General features: G+C 47.3%; 8 protein-coding genes across 8 annotated transcripts; 6 read left to right on the top strand and 2 right to left on the bottom strand.

Moving 5' to 3' along the window:
* Positions 1 to 196: 196 nt before the first annotated feature.
* BDW43DRAFT_288208 (uncharacterized protein) lies at positions 197 to 815 on the top strand. Its single transcript, XM_032043254.1, has 2 exons — positions 197 to 637; positions 697 to 815. Exons 1-2 carry the CDS (start codon positions 215 to 217, stop codon positions 805 to 807), a joined length of 534 nt encoding a protein of 177 aa, XP_031896389.1. The 5' UTR covers positions 197 to 214; the 3' UTR covers positions 808 to 815.
* A 524-nt stretch (positions 816 to 1,339) lies between these two features.
* Positions 1,340 to 2,411, top strand: BDW43DRAFT_322174 (acyl-CoA thioesterase; the record flags this gene model as incomplete). Its single annotated transcript, XM_032049509.1, has 1 exon — positions 1,340 to 2,411. The coding sequence occupies exon 1, from the start codon at positions 1,416 to 1,418 to the stop codon at positions 2,409 to 2,411; it is 996 nt and encodes a 331-aa protein (XP_031896388.1). The 5' UTR covers positions 1,340 to 1,415.
* Positions 2,412 to 2,967: 556 nt separating this feature from the next.
* BDW43DRAFT_314938 (uncharacterized protein) lies at positions 2,968 to 5,316 on the top strand (the record flags this gene model as incomplete). Its single annotated transcript, XM_032047947.1, has 4 exons — positions 2,968 to 3,389; positions 3,441 to 3,468; positions 3,521 to 4,039; positions 4,087 to 5,316. 4 exons carry the CDS (start codon positions 2,968 to 2,970, stop codon positions 5,314 to 5,316), a joined length of 2,199 nt encoding a protein of 732 aa, XP_031896387.1.
* A 2,515-nt stretch (positions 5,317 to 7,831) lies between these two features.
* On the top strand, positions 7,832 to 8,767 carry BDW43DRAFT_314937 (uncharacterized protein; the record flags this gene model as incomplete). The annotated part of the gene is made up of 3 exons (XM_032047946.1): positions 7,832 to 7,931; positions 7,987 to 8,115; positions 8,484 to 8,767. 3 exons carry the CDS (start codon positions 7,832 to 7,834, stop codon positions 8,765 to 8,767), a joined length of 513 nt encoding a protein of 170 aa, XP_031896386.1.
* A 2,145-nt stretch (positions 8,768 to 10,912) lies between these two features.
* Positions 10,913 to 11,866, bottom strand: BDW43DRAFT_314936 (flavo protein-like protein; the record flags this gene model as incomplete). The annotated part of the gene is made up of 2 exons (XM_032047945.1): positions 10,913 to 11,326; positions 11,384 to 11,866. 2 exons carry the CDS (start codon positions 11,864 to 11,866, stop codon positions 10,913 to 10,915), a joined length of 897 nt encoding a protein of 298 aa, XP_031896385.1.
* Positions 11,867 to 14,342: 2,476 nt separating this feature from the next.
* BDW43DRAFT_303116 (bZIP transcription factor) lies at positions 14,343 to 15,155 on the top strand (the record flags this gene model as incomplete). Its single annotated transcript, XM_032045368.1, has 3 exons — positions 14,343 to 14,384; positions 14,450 to 14,893; positions 14,934 to 15,155. 3 exons carry the CDS (start codon positions 14,343 to 14,345, stop codon positions 15,153 to 15,155), a joined length of 708 nt encoding a protein of 235 aa, XP_031896384.1.
* A 171-nt stretch (positions 15,156 to 15,326) lies between these two features.
* On the bottom strand, positions 15,327 to 16,378 carry BDW43DRAFT_314934 (UbiE/COQ5 family methyltransferase; the record flags this gene model as incomplete). Its single annotated transcript, XM_032047944.1, has 4 exons — positions 15,327 to 15,358; positions 15,412 to 15,946; positions 16,001 to 16,105; positions 16,178 to 16,378. The coding sequence occupies 4 exons, from the start codon at positions 16,376 to 16,378 to the stop codon at positions 15,327 to 15,329; spliced, it is 873 nt and encodes a 290-aa protein (XP_031896383.1).
* A 599-nt stretch (positions 16,379 to 16,977) lies between these two features.
* Positions 16,978 to 18,212, top strand: BDW43DRAFT_188947 (uncharacterized protein). Its single transcript, XM_032038989.1, has 3 exons — positions 16,978 to 17,186; positions 17,244 to 17,544; positions 17,653 to 18,212. Exons 1-3 carry the CDS (start codon positions 17,160 to 17,162, stop codon positions 18,048 to 18,050), a joined length of 726 nt encoding a protein of 241 aa, XP_031896382.1. The 5' UTR covers positions 16,978 to 17,159; the 3' UTR covers positions 18,051 to 18,212.
* The last annotated feature ends 1 nt before the right edge of the window (position 18,213 follows it).

Below are 18,213 nucleotides of genomic sequence, written 5' to 3'. Positions count from 1 at the left end.
CCCCCCCGAGTTTCTAAAGCCAATGGCATCGAGTTCCTATTATGACATCCTTACGCTGAAAATAGCCCGCTAACGATGATGTTTCCATAGGACAAGACCAAGTCAGACGACCTAGATGCTGTTTTAAAATTGGTAGGCACTAAAGCCAGGTTTCGTTGTGATAATTAAATGGCTTAAAGGGCTAATGAGCATTCAGCAAGGTATTGGTTGGCTGATGAGAAAAACGATCAATGCATCGAGCGTGACTCTCAACTTTACCCAATCTGAAGAACTAGACAGCTCTACAAATGAGCTAGTTCAATGCGTCACCATGCAGCAAGCACTCGTGGGCGGCATTAAAGGAGCCCCTCAGAAAACCTCGTTAAATTGGACCGACTCTCGGTACAACGACCCGGTTTTCGGGAGTGGCACTGTTCGCAGCTGTTTTGTTAAGGGTGTCAAAACTTCATCAGGGAAGGTACAGCCAGATCTTATTAACACAGTGGAGTTAAAAGGAGAAAGGGGACCGGGTGATGAGAAATTTCTAGCGCAGGGTGTTGTCGTTGATACTCGAATTGAAACGACAGAACAGTATTTGGGGAAGGCCTTTCTCCAAGACTTCCTCCAGAGTACTGATTATGGTTGGGCGACGGAACAGGTATGTTGATGTGACCGACTCTATTGCTATACTAGCAGTAATCTCTAACAGACCTCTAGCTATGGGCTCTAGAGGAAGTAGACGGCAATGTATGCTTGACTCGCAAGATTGTGGTTACGAAGGGCGGTTCTACCGAAGTCGCACGCTTGGTTTACAGATACGCAAGCTGAGAATGCTGGTTCTATTTCTCGAAGACCGAAGATGATGATCTATTACCCTGGTCGAGAGTATTGGCAAACATGTTCAGGAAGTCTGTCTACATTCCTCTTTCAATGACATTACCAATATCCATTCCTAGAAATTGTAGTTAACAGCCAGCACACATATTTTAACTTATATAATGCCCAGCTTGTGATTCCTCTGAGCTGGGAAACACTAGCAGCCCTCGCAGGTCAATGCAAGAAACAAACTTTGATATGAAGCGAATCAGCAGATGGAAGATGGCGTACTTCTAGCAGTATAAATTAAGAACATAATACTTCAATGAATACAAACATAACTGTATGTACCAATGTAAATGAGCAAATAAAGCGAACCTCGGCACACATTTCCGTATATTGATAGGGATAAGCCCACATCCCGAGGCAAGGCCGAAACTAGGATGCGGGGATTCCGCGCTAAATTCTTTGGACGAAATGCATCTCTACCACCATGATATTGGTTAGATGCTAGCTATAGGAGGGCAGAATAAACAGTCATTCTGTTTCTTGCTGGATACCTGGAATCCTAAGAAGCGCTAACTACCTAATTGTAAGGCAAGACACAAATACCCGCAACAATGCCTGCAATTACCCCAGTGGATCCGATGAGCTTTGCTCAGGCCATGGAGCTGGAAAAGGTGTTTTCCGGGAATGAAATTTACCTAAGTAAATATCCAGCACTATCCTTCGATTACCAGCCAGGGCAACCATTAAGTGCACATCGATCATACGGAGGACACACCTATGCACAATCTATCTGGGCGGCGAGCTTATCACTCAAAGATTCCGGTCTTCAAATCCACGAGGCAAACGGGTATTGGACCCAGGCAGGTCATGCAAATCGTCCATTTGTTTATACTGTTGCAACATTATCACAAACACGATCCTTTGTTCTGCGACAGGTGACGGCTTGCCAACCCACCACACCCTCTGAGGACTGCCCATTTCCTACGTCCGACACTTTAAAGCCACTAGGCCCGGTGGCATTTGTCCTGACTTGCTCCTTCAAGCGCAGGGAACACGGCCCAGAATATGGGCTGAGCCTGAACTTCGAACGATATGGCAATGTGTTACGCAAAGATCCCACCACACATCCCTCGAGTGTGTACGTGCCAGGACCGAACGGGATCGGACGGATTAAATTGGCAGATTTCCCTGGGATTGATATCCGAGCACCTGATTTGACAAATTACAACAGCCACAACGCAGGCACAGAGCACCGACGGCTCCATGTGTATCGAGCTTCTAGCCCCATTGGTGTAGACACCAATCTCCGTGCTGCCCTGCATGCATATGTTTCTGATCGTGCGAGTCTGGCTGTACTGGTTCATGCCTTCGGTGCAAAGGAGCTGGGGGTAGCGGGCAGTCTCAACCACAAAATGGTTTTTCATGTAAATGCGGAGGATTTGGCTTTCACTGACAAAACCTGGTTCACTCAAGAGATGTCTAGTAGTCGTGGGGGAGAGGGCCGCGGAGTTGTGGAGAGTCGGATCTGGAGTCCTTCTGGGAGGTTGGTGGTATCAACCATGCAGGATGCGATGTTTCGAGAAACTCTTCCTTCTAAGCTATCATAGATGTAAATATCTTCCTTCCACTTAGCTTATAGATTTTCTTGGATAGATCTCTTGTATCTGATTATAGATACTCTGTTACACTTGGGGCGGATGCGGCTATACTGGCATTTTCAACCTAGGTGAAAGATTAGCTAGTATGGCTACAGGCCATTAATCATGATTAATGATTATTTACGAGTTTACTTGGCTACTATAGAATCCATACCAATCCTACAAATATGGTGTCGAGCACTAGGATACTTGCTTCAAAGCTTAAAGCTTCCGACAGAGAACCACTATCTAAATTGCATTTTCCCCGGTATTTTCAAAGGTGCCTACTCAATATAAACGCTAGATAAATTAGAACTCCAGATTTTGAGTTGAATAGACGTGCACAATGTCAAGCATTTGCCGTCAGGGAGGGCTGGTAAGATCACATGACAGGCCGGACATTAGTAAAGTCCGACGGGAGGTAGAAAGGCCCGGCATTCACCGCTGCGTCATAACTTCCCTTTACCTCGTGAGAAACCCAGGATATGTTGGCATCTTCAGTCGTCCGGTAGGTCTTTCGCAAATCATGTCAGCAAAAAGCTCTCCGGCGACGGCAGCATATTCGCGATCCATGACAAGGCCGCCACGGGTCCTTGCGTGCATGTTGTGTCAGCAGCGCAAGGTTAGATGTGATCGCGTATTTCCCTGCGCCAATTGTATCAGGGCCGATGTGCAGTGTGTTCCTTGCACAGGTCCGCGCCAACGGCGCCGCAGGTTTCCTGAGCGCGAGCTGTTGGAACGCCTCCGACGCTACGAGTCACTGCTCCGCGAAAACAATATCAAATTCGAGCCGCTGCATGCATCGGCTGCAGAGAAAACGCATCAAAGTGAAGACGGCGAAGTGTCTACTACCATAAATGATACACATCCGGCAAGATCGGCTGCGCCTGTGCGTCAACAGCCAACGGAGAAGGCAGCCGCCAGGGTCGAAACGTCACACGAGGCCAAGTTAGACTTGCCCTAAGTACATGTACCTCTACATATCTGACCATCTTCTAGGGATTTCTGGCATCTCGCGAATCAAATGGTATGGCTGAGCTTTTGAATGCGTGGTGGCTCTACTGACAATGGAGGAACAGTCCGTAGGCCCTGAAGATTCGGGGGACAACGACCAGAGGGACATCGATAGCAACGATAGTAGTCCCCCACAAGACGACGTTCCTGAGACTATAGTCAAGAAAGCGTGGGATCAGGTGTACCAAACTAACGATCTAAACCTTCTGTTTGCGTCATGTAAGGCGGATGTCGATCTATCATCCTTGCACCCGGAACAGGTCCAGATATTTAAGCTTTGGCAGGTTTACCTAGACAACGTGAACCCCCTGCTGAAAATCACGCACACTCCAACCCTCCAACCTCGCATCATCGATGCTGCTGGCAATGTAGCTACGATCAGACCTACATTGGAGGCGCTTATGTTCAGTATTTATTGTGTTTCGATACTAAGCCTTAGCGAGGATGAATGTCGCGCCAAACTTAGGGCGCCAAGAGAGGATCTTCTGAAGAGCTACCAGTTCGGATGTCAACAAGCTCTACTGAAATGTGGGGTTTTACGTTCCGGTAGCCGGGAATGCTTGACCGCATTGTATCTCTACCTAGTAAGCACGTTGGGTTGCCGTCTTGCATATGTCCCTAACTCTACTAGATTTCGGTGAGACCCTATACAGACCCACGTTCCGTATCCTCAATTCTCGGCCTTGCTATCCGCATCGCGCAACGCATGGGAATCGACAAGGAAGCAACCTATTCTGGCTGCCCTGCTCTCGAGGGTGAGATGCGCCGAAGGCTATGGTGGTCACTAATCATTTTCGACAATCGTATTTGCGAGATGGTCGATTACAAGAATACTATGCTCACACCTATCTGGGACTGCAGAGTTCCTCTCAACGTGAATGACTTTGATATTCAACCGGAGATGAAGGTTCTACCGACGAGCCACGATAGGCCCACAGAGGCAATGTTCGCCGTCGTGCGCAGTGAGATAGGCGAGTTCATCCGCCACAGCCCCTTCCATCTCGACTTTGCGAACCCGTCTCTAAAGACTATTGCAAAGGATATCCCGCACAGCCCAATTACAGATTGCGACAGGCTAAAATCCTTTGAGAATGTTATAGAGGGTAAATACCTCAGGTATTGCAATCCAGAAAATCCACTTCATTTCATGACCATTTGGATGGCGCGAGGTCAGCTTGCCAAAAATCGTCTTCTAGATCATTATTCGAAATGCTCGTCATTGCAGCAGACGGACGCCCAGCGTGATACCGCTATTTCATATGCGTTAACTATACTTGAGTGCGACACAAAATTGATGACTTCGCCCTTAACGAAAAGATATTTATGGCTCACTCAAAACCACTTCCCATTTCCCGCTTACATTCACATCCTTAAAGACTTGAAGAATCGACCTATCGTGGAGTGCGTTGACAGGATTTGGGCGACAATGAGCGACAACTATGTAACTCGCTGTAAAGATGTGCAAAAGACCGGTCCGTTATTTGACTTCTTCTCTATGCTTGTCCTCCAGGCCTGGAAGGCACGTGAAGCAGTACTTGAGCAATCACACAAACCCCTCCAGTTACCGTTGATTGTATCAAATATAAAACAGAAGATGGACCAGATGATTGTAAATGCAGAAGGAAGTGATGCAAAGCAACCTAAATATGCTTTCAACATGGACATTGACACTTTGACGACGACTATGTCTATGGGGCTTGGTAGCTATGGGTTGCTGTACGGTATGGAAGCGCCAGGTTTCCCCAGTCCAGGACTCATTGATTACTCTGATATGACTGGACAGGGTATAATTAATGGTGAAGGGGATCAGCCCGACTGGGCCACAACAGAATGGTATCCGATGCATGACCAAAACTGGTGAAACGTCCACGTTACCACATGGTTCCCATTCCGTCGATCTACAGAGCATGGACTCTACCTTGAACAAATAGGGTCGTTCCTGGCGGCACCTTCGCCTTGTAAAACAAATTGACGTGCAATACGATACGGAGCTGTAGCTGAACCCTCCCATGTTGGATCCTGGCCACTTTTAGGATGGCTGTTGGTGAAGTAGGAATGCATATGTGGTGAGCTTATCTGGTAGAAGACTAGAAAGTAGTGTGTTCCGTTTGCTGTGCATAAAGGATAAACGACATGAAACATGTTTATTTGCTAGGAAGAACCCCATAATTCGGTCTTTTTATGAATAGAACACGGGTGACTACGCCTTACCACAGCGCATCTTATAGGCCCGATTAAACACGACACTGTGAACCTCGTATACGGTACCTAAGTCTGACTAGGGCACTATATTCAGGGGCTAAGCGCAGCGCCAGCCCCTCCTCAATCAACTCAATACCCAATCTTCGCCTTTAAGTGTATACAACAACCGGCATATCAACTGACACTGCTCCATCTAGCGTAAACAACATAGCTCTCTCCGATGTGGTCACTGTTGCATATTCATGATAATGAGTTGGCGATCTTTTAACAATTTCTTTCCCCGAAACGGCTCTAAAGTTCCTGACTACGCCGACATAAGTAGGGAGTATATAATCGACACTGCCACTACGAACCTAAATGAAGAGGATCTTGAACCAGATTTATTCACCTCAGGAATCGACGGAATATATTCTAGCTTCAGTTCCAGCTGTATGCCATTAGCGACAGCGTCCTTTTAGTAGGGGAATTGTGACAGAAAGCCGCAGAGGTCACGCAGTTGCCCTATGTCAACCGAGTTAAGTTGCTTTACGAGGGGAAGCTTTTAAAGAACGATGAAGTGCCGTGTCGAACCGAAGGTTTGAAGCAAGAATCGGAAGTGTTGTGTGTGGCGTCGAAAAAAGCGGCGAGCGAAGCATCTGGGAGTGAAGATGATGCGAACTCTGCGAGGCAGAAAAACAGACTCAAAAGAAAGAAGAGTCTAGCAAGGGATGGATTGGATGGTAATCTTCTTACAATCTTTAACGGGATGGAGGAAAGAGAAAGGGCTCCGTTGGATAGGTTTCTTCCAGTCGAAGTCGAATTGCATTCATACTGCACGCCGCTTGAACGGACGCAGGCGCTCGTGTCGCATTTTCAGATGAAGCTAGAGCCGCTTTTTGAGGCATTTCTTGCTACCCGCCGTTAGATCTAAAATCTCGAGCCTCTGCGCATAAAAAAGCTGAGTGAAACGCTTCTAAGAGAGGCGATATTAAGGGCAGATGGCATTGAGCCGGATGGTGATGGAACAGCGAGAAATGCTCGCAGGGTACTCGTCAAACGAGCACAATCGCTTCTCAACGGATTGAACAATGTTCCAAGGCCGGAAGCAATCACAGATCATTCGGGCAAAGGAACAGTTATCGACGAAAGCCAAGGCAGCATAAAGCACCAATCCACGACTACTGCACGTCAAAAATACTGGGGATTCTCCTCTTGTAGAGCCGGCCCCACCCACAGACTCTGGATATACCTCTCTTCCGCATAGCGAATCAAAAAGTCTTCAAGGTCCTGGGGATCAATGGAACGCAGTTGATAATCTAGGTAGTGAAGCTAAAGGTGCCCTGGGTGGGTTGGAGAGCAGCTAGCGTTTATTTAGACGTGGAAAGCGTGGCTATTGCAGGGGTAAAAAAGGATATATTCCAGAGATTGTTCGAATTATATTTATGCATGCCTTTTTCCATGGCCTGAATGAAGCAACGTTGGGGCAGGTTCAGGACACTCTCCCCCAGATACTGAAAACATTCGCGTGCAAGACTGGATATGCAACCGACACCCAGAAGGAACGTGATGTTATGTTTTTTGTCCACGAGTATAGAGTAAGCACCAAGCTCGATTTTTTCTCTAAGCATGAGTTGACTAGTGAAATAGTGAACTCTCTGCAAGTGACACTTGAGGAGGACATATCTCCAGACCGGGCTACGGACAAATTATCCTTGGTCGAGGCTATAATTCAGTGGATTGAGAATATCGACTCATAAGGAGATCCAAATCTGAGCAGATCCGACTCTCAAACACCTGGGGCCGACCAGTCCATCCATGATTTGATGGGGGTGCACGAGAAAGAGGAAGATGATTTAATGTCCCTCCATGATAGCACAGTATACCGCGGCACTATTATCAACTCACCGGCATTCAAATGGCTTATAGGAACTAAACTATACAAAAGTAGTTTTGCATGACCCCCTATGAGCAGCATAGCGCTATGGGAGCTATCAGAGAGAAGATACCTTGCAACTACCAGCCTCCAGGCTCAGTAGGAAAAGCTGCCCAGAGACCTACAGGTCTGTATTTAAGCTTGCATGGGGTCCCGACCCGTCCGCATTTTTCACGCAGCAGGTGTACAATGGCCATCCTGCTTCAGTCATTGGAAATGTTATTACCGTGACTGGGCTCGATGGATATGCACAGGCCCAGACATGCGCTGCTTAATTGAGCCAAACCTGGCCATCAAGTGGGGACCAGATTCTACATTCCAGCAGTATCCACTAACGGATGAGCCGGGTAGTCAACATGACCGTAAGTTAGAACCCTAAGCAATTCTTCGTGATTCTTCTATGCTAATATATACAAGATGTACTACTTGATAAAACGGCACTAAGCGCTTCCGTTCGGGAAAAAGAGCTTGTTGTTACAGTCTATGGCTCTAGGATCTCCATAGCAGAGATTGGAGAGATACATGGATGGCTCGGTGCGTCGCTTCGTATGTCGTTACAGGAATCCAGAGCTGTTTCTTGCACACCGTTTGTTCGAATGATAAAGCCTTGCTTCATATCACACCCCCGACAGGGTCTCCCTGATGTTAAGGGAATATTCTGTGAGTTTGGCTTTACCTTCAGTCCGTGGATTACCGAACTTGTAACTGGACAATGCTGGAACGATATATTCCTTAATCCCGTTGTCGTCAGTGGCTATCCGATACTACGACAACCATCAAAATACACAGGACTGGAGGCACCTCTTAACTTACTAGGAGCCTTAATGCAACAAGAAAGAATTACGCTATTTCGGGGTGTATCAGATGGCTGCATATACGCGGGGATCCCAAGCATACATATTCAATCGCCTAAGAGGAATTGCCGTCGACTTCCGCTAGTGCTTCTTCATCGGCAACTACAACCTCCGCTCCTACGAGTACATCCCCAGTGAGCTCTACGAGTGCTGGAAACCCGACCGCTACGTCCGAGGGAGGCGGAAGCTCAGGTAATGCGGTGGCGCTGGGAACTGGTCTGGGAGTTGGTCTCGGTGTCCCTCTTCTGTTGGTCCCTCTTCGGTTCCCCGTTGCTGTGAACTCGGACAAGGAAACGAGCGCAGGCGCAGGCTATGGCCCAGAATCCATTGGCTTCCCCTGGTAAAACTGTGTACAATGCCCCGGCAAGAGAAATGGACGGATCAAAGAGACCTCAGGAGTTGCAAGGTTGATCAATTTATGTATTCTCTATGTTTTGTTCAAGCTATTGGAGTAAGGATGCTTGGTATGTAATATCCTAATAATGATTTTTATTAATTGATAAGCCGAGTCCATTTGGCCACAACGTGGTAAATGCTACTTACCAGAGCTCAATTTAATCCCCACATAGCTACCACGCTCAGAATCATTACCGATGAATTACGCAGCATTGCCAGCAAATATAGTTCTAGTCCGACACCTCTAGGTGATCGAAGCAAGCATAATCTAGGTACTTTCTTTTGCACGGCTTCGGTGGGTCGCAGCGGTCATTGGCTGGCAGTCTGGCATCGCATTGCCTGAACACCCCTTTGTGGCTGCATCCACAGGTGTAAACTATCAGCTCGTAGTCGCACCTTTGCTTTTATTAATGTCCATAACCCTTTCATCGAAGCCATTCACAGCGCTGAACTTACACAGCAGCTTGTCAGAGGGATCAGATATAGAAGATTGTTTAAAAGTCGTAGGCAATCCGAGTGAACAACAGCCTAGAATGCAGGTTTAAGTTCGAATACTGAAGGGATGAGGCCGCTGAAAAGGTGAGTGTAAAACAACTAAATACTTTCGGAGTCTGTTGCACCCACCCTTCAGTAAATGCACCAAACAAGGAAGACATGGAGTGGCCTATGCCTAAGGACCTGGGTGCTGTAGATAGACCTCGTATACTGAATACTGCTGTCAAGTGATTGATGGAAGTAAATTCCCCAAAGTGACGTGACCAGTTAGTCATCCTTTGATGTAAGCATAATTAACTTGAGGCCTCGGGGCTTTTTCAGTGATCAATATCATATTATCCTTAACTCCAACCTGGGATGGCCGCAGGCATAGCATATCGTTGGGCAGAGCCAGCTCGGGAAGTTCTCAATCTATACCCTCAACGAGGTAAGGCCAAGATAAGATTGTATAAGCCCCCACATAATGGAGCGTTAAACGCCAACCCGCCATGGACACCTCTGCTGGGTCGGCTTCCACTCGAGCTGGTTCATAAAATGCTTCTAGATCTCGACCCAGTCAGTCTGCGAAACCTAATTCTCCTCCACGATGAAGGCATCTAGATTCGAGAAAACACACGGTACAAAATTCCACAAAGAGCCTTCCTTCACGCGCACTCAGTTTATGACCGCATACCATCATGAAAAGACCCTATATATACCCATACCTAGTTGAGGTTTTGGCTTGTTCCAGAATCTCAACAAATGTCCGCTTTTCATACTTCCAGGTAGTAGGAGAGGGCCGAGGAGTTGGTGCAAATAATAACACGTAGCAGCGGGGACATTGTTCCTGGGTAGGGTATCTCCATTCTTCAGAGCGGGAACAGAATGTGTGGTTTGTGCAAAGCAGAACATTGGTGACCATACGACCGCAGCATACTCATTGAATGCATTTCTGCACATGGCGATAACTAGAATACGTCAGACTGGGTGGTTTTATGCAAGATTGCTCGATCTCTCACTGGGGAGAAACACACCTCCTATATCCTTGTAGGCTGTTGATGATGTAGTAGATAATGCTGTAGCTATTCTGTAGGTAGAAGGACTCTGCTATATGCCGTTCTTGAAACTGACAACGGCTGAAGTTCTCAACAAATCCATGAAGGGGACTGTGTAAAGGAGTAGTGCTTTATGGTCTTTGTACTTCTGTTTCACACGGGTTAGAGGTTTCGCCGGTTTTTGGCAAGTTCAGCTTCTCCGGGTCAATCAAAGGGTCGGCCATTGGAAAGACTAGGAGAGGTTGATTCCTACGCGACTTTGGTGGTTGGTCTTAGCTTACTTGAGTTAACTTTCACGTATGGTTCGTATGTTTCCAGTGTGCCGAAAAGCCTCGTTGTCTGCGTGTATATATCTGCCTCTGAACAGACATATCCACTAATTGTAGGAGAAAAGCTCAAAATCAATATCGTACATATTTGCTAGGTGTCAAAACAAAAGAAACAGGCGGAAGGGGCTATTCTATACAAATCTATGCTACTGACTAAGGACATACCCTCAGAGCTGGACGTCTCCAACGTCGCCCACTATATACGAACACCACCCCCTCCCCCACCTCACGTTTACTACACTGAGCTTGTCTTTGAGAGTGTTGCCCTTACCTTCTCCTCCTTAATCCTCCTCTCCTCCCGCTCACTGAACCGATCACCAAAAAGTTCCAAGTGAGGACGCATGAGGATAGTATACTTCACAAACTCTTCCATGCAGTCCACCAGACGGTCCCGGTTACTACTAGGCATAAGTCTCTGGTCTTCCGGTTGACCCTCGGCAGGGAAGTGGGTATATGCTTGGGGGATAGACGACTGATTCGGGATAGTAAACATGCGCATCCACCGGCCGAGAATACGCAGGGAGTTTACGGCGTTGAATGATTGCGATCCACCGCACACCTGAGCAATGGCAAGGGTCCGGCCTTGCGTGGGACGAACACTCCCAGTGGTAAGCGGGATCCAGTCGATCTGATTTTTGAACACAGCGGTCTGAAAGGAGTCAGGTCAGTGCTGAGAAATTAAGATCAAAGAGAGGAGAATACAAACTAGATTGCCGTGCTGTTCAGGAGAAACCCAGATATGACCATCACTCCATTTGCTCAGCTCTCGGAGCTCTTGCACCTTGGGGTGGCTTTGCTCGGTATCATTCTTCACTGGCAGTCCCTCAGGATTAAACACGCGGACATCACAGCCCAGACGGAAGAGAATCCTGCTGGCTTCCAGCGCCACCAAGCGAGAATAGGACCTCCGACGAAGACTGCCGTATAACACCAGAACTTTTAGCCTGCGGTTTGACTTGTATAGTTCCCGCGCTGCCATGTCCATGGCGGTTGTCAACTCCAAGGTACTGACCCAGTCCTCAGTCGCGTCGTCTTCGAGAATGAAGGGGCGGTATTTCTGGCGGACATCGACGTCATCATCGCTCTGTAATATAGCCAGAGACGGGTGTTCAGGGAGTTGCATGCTCTCGTGCCCACTGACGAAGCCAGAGACAGTTAGCCCCGGCTGGGCAGCAGACGGATCCGCCATTGTGCTGTATCTGCAGGGCGGGAATAGAATCGCCGAGCGAATGGCTGGGTTGTGTTTGGGTAGTGGTGGAATTCGAAACCGAGTAATCATCGAGGAGTTTTTATATGATCTTTTATAGGGAGCTAGTTCTGATATATTATTAGCCTGGTGGTGAATCGATGTCTGCTTATAGATTGTACACCAATGAGTAGATGTCTCGGCGAGTATGTCACTGGTGGATGCTGATTGGATGGTGCCATTTCACCCTGAAGCTGATCGTTCTTGGCATAACCTGCTTAGGTAATTGCTATTCTACTTGAGTTAACGTATTCGGTAAGCGGCTGGGTCACGCAACCGGGTGGGTCAACCCTCGCAATTTTTTCGCGCCTCCTAAAAATGAAGCTATTCAAACCACCGAAAAATCTGCATTTCTATAGAAAGTCTAAATAGTCTGACGATTAGGACAATGAGTTATTTTATGGCCTAGAATACCGCAACCAGAGCACTTTGGTGGAGCGCGTACACGCTGGTTTTCTACTACAGGACCTATATCTACGGAGGTAGTAGATATAGCTCCATTAGTAGAATTCCTGCTTTGTATAAGCTCCTGAGCCTCCTTAACTGAAGCGCCTGATTCTATAGGAATCTGCCTAGTAGAGCGCCTTTTCTTTTTAAGCGTTCTTTCATGCGCGGCGCGTAGTTCCCTAACTTCCTGCCTTGCAATAGTAGCTTCATTTAGAGCTAGTTCACAGCCTTTAACAAGCTGTTTTATCACAGCCTTAGTAGGTGAGTCAGGGCTCTCTGTATGAGCTCTAAGCAGCTTCTTCAAAGTAGCTTCCTGCTTTTGTAGTTGCTTTAGATTATGAGGTGTTTTGGGCTCTGAATTAGTAGACCTACTACTAGGTCTACTGCCTGGAGGTGTTATCTGCAGCGTAATATTAAGCTGAGATAGTACGCGCTCAGGATTAAAAGGAATAAGTCCAGTAGCTGAGAAACCACTGCAGATATTACTAGTAGTATATATCTGAGCTCTCGCCTGAGGAAAGGCCTCAAGAAAGTCAAGTTTATCAATATAATTGAAGCCTAATCTCATTCTATTCTCAACTAGCTGTCCGTACGCGCGTTTCAGGGGCCCAAAACAGCCTACATCAAGCGGCTGAAGTAGGTGAGATGAATGAGCAGGCATACAGAGAGGTATAATATTGTTTTGACTGCATATATCGTTAAATTGAGGCGTTAAATGACTGCCGTGGCCATCAAGTATTAAAAGGCGATATCGACCAACAGTCCGGCTTGTAGCAGGTATAAATACATGCTGTAGCCAACGTAGGCCTATCTCATCAGTAGTCCAGCCATTTGCACTCATTTCTATACGCCAGTCCAGTGGTAGACCCATCTCATACCAGCCCTCAACGTGGACCTTGCCTTTAAAGATAATACAAGGTGGAAGAGGTCCCCTAGGGCCAATACACTCAATAGAAGTAACCCATTCCCGGTTCCCTGGCTGCAGTAGAAATGGCCTACCAGCTAACTCAGCTCGGGTAACTACTTTAGTAGTAGATATTAAGCCCATTGCAAAGCCAGTTTCATCAAAATTATAGATATCGTCCGGTTGAATGCCATACTGCATTATAGTGATCTGTACGCGCTCAAACCACTCATGTAGAAGCTTAGGATCCTCGCATTTAGCGCGCTGATAGCTGTAGCGACGAGAGAAACGCAATTTTAGCTCATCTCTGCGTTGAACTAAGTTATATACCCATTTCTCACCTACGGTAGTAGGTATAGGGTCACCACGCTTAGCTAGTAGAATATTGGCCATTTCTCGTATGTGCGTAGGCCGGGGAGGTGCTCCACGTTGATCTAATGATAAAATCCAGTGTACTAATGAATCCTCCTCATTTTGAGTCAATTTATGGCCATTGGCGCGTACTTCAGCGTAAAAAGTTTGACCCTTTAGGCGTCGTTGAAGCGTTGTATTGGGCACATTAAAAATACGTGCAGCTTCACGAATACTGCTGATTTCTTGTTTTTTTAAAGCTGATATAGCTAATAGGACTCTCCCTTCCTGCTCCACCTTCGCTTTTGATGATTTAGGCATTTTTGGTGGTATGGCTGGTGATTGAATAGCTTCATTTCTAGGAGGCGCGAAAAAATTGCGAGGGTTGACCCACCCGGTTGCGTGACCCAGCCGCTTACCGAATACGTTAACTAACCTAGTTAAGTTAGTTACATAGATAAGAAAAGTTAACTAGCTATTTACTTATCTAGTATACCCCGATCGCCACCGCAATCTCCGACTGTAAGTAAACCTCTACCGACACCACTGACCAATCTATTCCTTGTTTGTATAAAACTACTGCCATCGAAGAATTATATTCATGTTGATATTAAGTAGCACTGAGGTAGCACCTGACGTTGGACAAACATATCTTTGGCAAAACCTTACCATCTTGGTTCAGCAGCACACCCACGGCCGTATTATAACGTGACAACCATGAAGACCGATAGTTCAAATAAACAGACGATGACAGTCAAGGTCGGCAATTGCATGAAAGGCAAGATATATCCCTGCGCAGTATGTAGAGACTAACAACATCCCAGACCGATCAAATATCGTCATCCCAACGTATCCGCGACAACCAGCGACGTTCGCGCGCACGGCGCAAAGAATACATCCAAGATCTCGAGCAACGCCTACACAAGTTCGAGGCTCTGGGCGTTCAGGTGACACGAGAAGTTCAAGCTGCTGGTCGAAAGGTCGCAGTGGAGAATACCCACCTTCGGTCGCTGCTCAGACTGCATGGTGTTTCTGACCAAGATATTCACGAATATTTAACAGCACACACAGCAAGCGTTGTTCTCCAAAACTTTCACTCGGGGACTGTACTAGAGACGCGGTCGCCCTCGTGGAAATCTTCAGGTCCGAATACGGTCAGCGAGGGTTCTCCGCAACCGAGTTCATTTCATTGGTACAAGGGCCTCTTGCATGAGATGGCAGATACTGAGCCTAAGTCATCGCTCTCGAATCCAGCTATCCATCAGCAGGTGAATATATCTGAGAACCAAATTTCCCGAGGTGGAGCAGCGTATCCCATTCGACTCCCCCACTCATGGTACCTCCAAATTACAACCGCCTAGCAGGAACCAGGGCTCAGGGCAGTCTACTCCATGCGAAACTGCAGCCGAGATTATTACGTCTATACGAAACTACTCCGATGCGCGGGGTGTGCGCTCGGAAATAGGGTGTCAGTCGAGCTCCAATTGCATGGTGAGAAACGTGGACATACTTCAGCTACTGGATGAATGATGAAACGGGGAGATATTGAATTGACACTGGGTTTACCTAATGATCGCGGTAATCTTGTGTAAATTTGTATAGAACTGTGTTTATCCCGGCCATGCGTCACAAGTGCATTCTCACCAACACAGGATTCTGAGGATGAACTTCTCATATAGAGCAGTATGCAAATAAAGTTATCTATGCCTTGATAGCATAGATCTGAAAAGAACCTGGACAAATGGTCAATAGCGCAATTAAGCCTGGATGGAGGACAGTCACTGACCGACCCACTCATTAAAATCCAACTCCGCAACATCACTCGCAGCCTCCTTATGCCCAAACCTGCCGCCACAGCACGAGTTCTGAGGCAAATACAAAGACCCTTTATAGAGGTTAAGGTCTGACCTCGCATCAATAATGAACACACCTAGCACCAAATTAGTATTCAAGGCTCTCTTTATAGCGGTGTACGTGCCTTCGAATCCAGCCTGCCTAAGATACTCCTCATACATCCCAACCTGACTAGCACCAGCAACACACCCTACATACAGCGCCATGTTTTTAGTAATATAATCTGGCAGTGGCTTTCTAGCTAGAATATCGCTGACCGCGATCCTTCCGCCGGGCTTCAGTAGGCGAGCGATCTCTTTAAAAACGGCCGCTTTGTCGGTAGGCGGGACAAGATTGATGACACAGTTACTAATGATGCAGTCGACGCTAGAGTCTGGCAGCGGTATGGAGTTGATATTTGCTTCGATAAATTTTGCATTGGAGAGCTTTGCCTCTCGGGTATTTTTCTCGGCGAGTTCGACCATACTCTTTGTCTACTATCAGTCCTTGTCTCTGCAGAAAGAAGGCCTCGAAGGACTCACTTTTGTCATATCAACGCCGATGGCCTGTCCATTGGGCCCGACTCTACGAGCCGCCAGGAGGACGTCAATACCGCTGCCGCTGCCTAGGTCTAGAACTGTCTCCCCCTACTAGAGAGTTAGAACCTTCTATTTGTCACGGTCGTAGAAACAAATCAGCCAAGGAAACAACCAACAGACCTCTTTCACATTGGCAAATCCCACCGGGTTTCCACAACTCAAACCAAGATTAGACTTCTCTGGCAGCGAACTGAGATCTTCCGCACTGTAGCCAAACGCCCTAGCAATTTCCTCTTCTTTATCGTGTTGCTGGGCGTTGTTACTCTGCTTGGCAATGTCGCCGTAGCGGGACTGGACGAAGCTGTAGGTATCGTCGCACATATTGTAAGAGATTTCTAACACAATACAATCCTATATTCTCACAGGGAGAATGTTGATGCGAGGCAATTGGGTTTACTATGATTGAGACTGGTGGTAGCTCTTAACGCAGACGGGGGACGTTCCAACTGCATTTATATCCACTCACGAAGACAATAGTAGATAGTCCTCATTCTGAGCAAATGCGATAACATTGGTCATGTTTGTCATTAGGTGGATAACTGGTGTGTCACCACTTTGAGCACGTCCTAAGAGGATGGGAAAGTGGTATGTCACCACATTGGGAGTGGATCCGCACGTATTTTTACAATGAAATACACTCGGCAAGGCGAGTAATGTCCCTATTAGAGCATAAACAGAATCCATATATTTCTTCTACTGTGCCGTCCGCTGCAAGACGCAATGGAGACGACCTCGTCTATAGCATGAGTTCTTAGGTTCCTCCAACCGGATGAAGTGGATGTCCTACATATCACAGGTTTGCACCATTCCCCCTACAGCAAATGTCCCTATCCTAAGTAAGCCAGATACGCTAGTGGTACTGTACCTCGGGTGGACCCGAGCGCGGGGAATCGTCAGTTACTGTACCCATCTCATCATTACATACGAAGCTGTGTCCACAGTTTCTTATCCACCTGGACCTTGAAACTCTGCCTTCTATACAACTTATACAACGGCTACAAAACCAAAATAAGGCATCAGTGGCGTGTAACTCGAGCTAGGCGGCTCCCTTTGTTAGTATAGAACGAAGGTAACGTAGCGGGACCACCCCAACACTTCCACCATGCCACGTATCAAGCAAAAAACCAAAGTATAAGGGTCTCAATGTTATATCCACTTAGTACGTGGCATCTGACTACTCAGCCAGGCAGAGAACCTTACCCGTGTCCGCAACAACCAGCGTCGCTGCAGACAGCGAAAACGCGATTACGTAGCGGAACTGGAGCGGAGACTGGCATCTATCGAGGGTACTACTTCTCGAGAGATCCTGAGATTGCAGTCTATTGCGGATGAGCTTCGCCAAGCGAACGAGAGGTTGACAGCGTTGCTCTATCCCGGGGCTGCCGACTACAATTTGATCAGACCTAGCAGTCCGACGGAGAGGGAGAACGATGTCTTAAAAGATATGAGCAGTGATCTCGACCTACATAATAGTAGATCCCTCTTTGGTAGGGCGCTACATCCCACTCTGTCATAATTTTACAACCATACACATATGACCTAGCCCACCCATCGCCTCCTTGACCTCATATCTGATATGACTGGATATTTACTAGGGCCCATCGAGAGCACAGCTCCAGAAGACATGCCCCCCCAACTCGACCTTCATCCACCACTATCTGCATCTCCTGATAAATTTACAGATCTCATCCAGGAAACCAGCTGCCTCCCAAACTTTCCTGAAATCGAGCCTGATCCTGGATCCCTACTTCTACCTGAGCGGGATGTAACAGACACAACCTTAAGCACAGAGGTATCGAAATACGAGTACCGAAATACAACCGTATGCGCTGTGGCCCTGGAGCTAGTTATGAATTGCAATACGAAAAACCTAAGCATTTTGGAGCTTGATATGCGGCTTCGATGCGGGTATAGGAGCGCGCGGTTTCAATGGGAAGGCTGCAGGGTCGATAATCGGGTTTTGTTCGCTGTGCTTGCTGAGATTACGGGATGATAGTTTATTTAATCAAACGATCAATCAAGTATTTATTGAGACGGTGAGCAGGGCGCCGGAAACGGCACCTATTGCAACATTATCCTGGCCCCGCCCGTTTTGACCGCCCCAGTCACCTGCCATCCATCTATAAAAGGACCACTGCTCCTCCCCTCGACACACT

The sequence above is a fragment of the Aspergillus alliaceus genome, assembly GCF_009176365.1.
Source record: "Aspergillus alliaceus strain CBS 536.65 unplaced genomic scaffold BDW43scaffold_52, whole genome shotgun sequence".
NCBI lineage: Eukaryota > Fungi > Ascomycota > Eurotiomycetes > Eurotiales > Aspergillaceae > Aspergillus > Aspergillus alliaceus.
Note: the sequence above shows the minus strand (reverse complement) of the source record. Positions and strands in the feature narration are given on the sequence as shown.

Coding starts and splice junctions, on each gene's coding strand:
- BDW43DRAFT_188947 (XM_032038989.1), top strand. CDS start 17,160: ATGCCACGTATCAAGCAAAAAACCAAA. Junction 17,187..17,243: donor GTATCAAGCAAAAAACCAAA/GTATAAGGGTCT, acceptor CTACTCAGCCAG/GCAGAGAACCTTACCCGTGT. Junction 17,545..17,652: donor TAATAGTAGATCCCTCTTTG/GTAGGGCGCTAC, acceptor GATATTTACTAG/GGCCCATCGAGAGCACAGCT.
- BDW43DRAFT_288208 (XM_032043254.1), top strand. CDS start 215: ATGAGAAAAACGATCAATGCATCGAGCGTGACTCTCAACTTTACCCAA. Junction 638..696: donor ATGGTTGGGCGACGGAACAG/GTATGTTGATGT, acceptor ACAGACCTCTAG/CTATGGGCTCTAGAGGAAGT.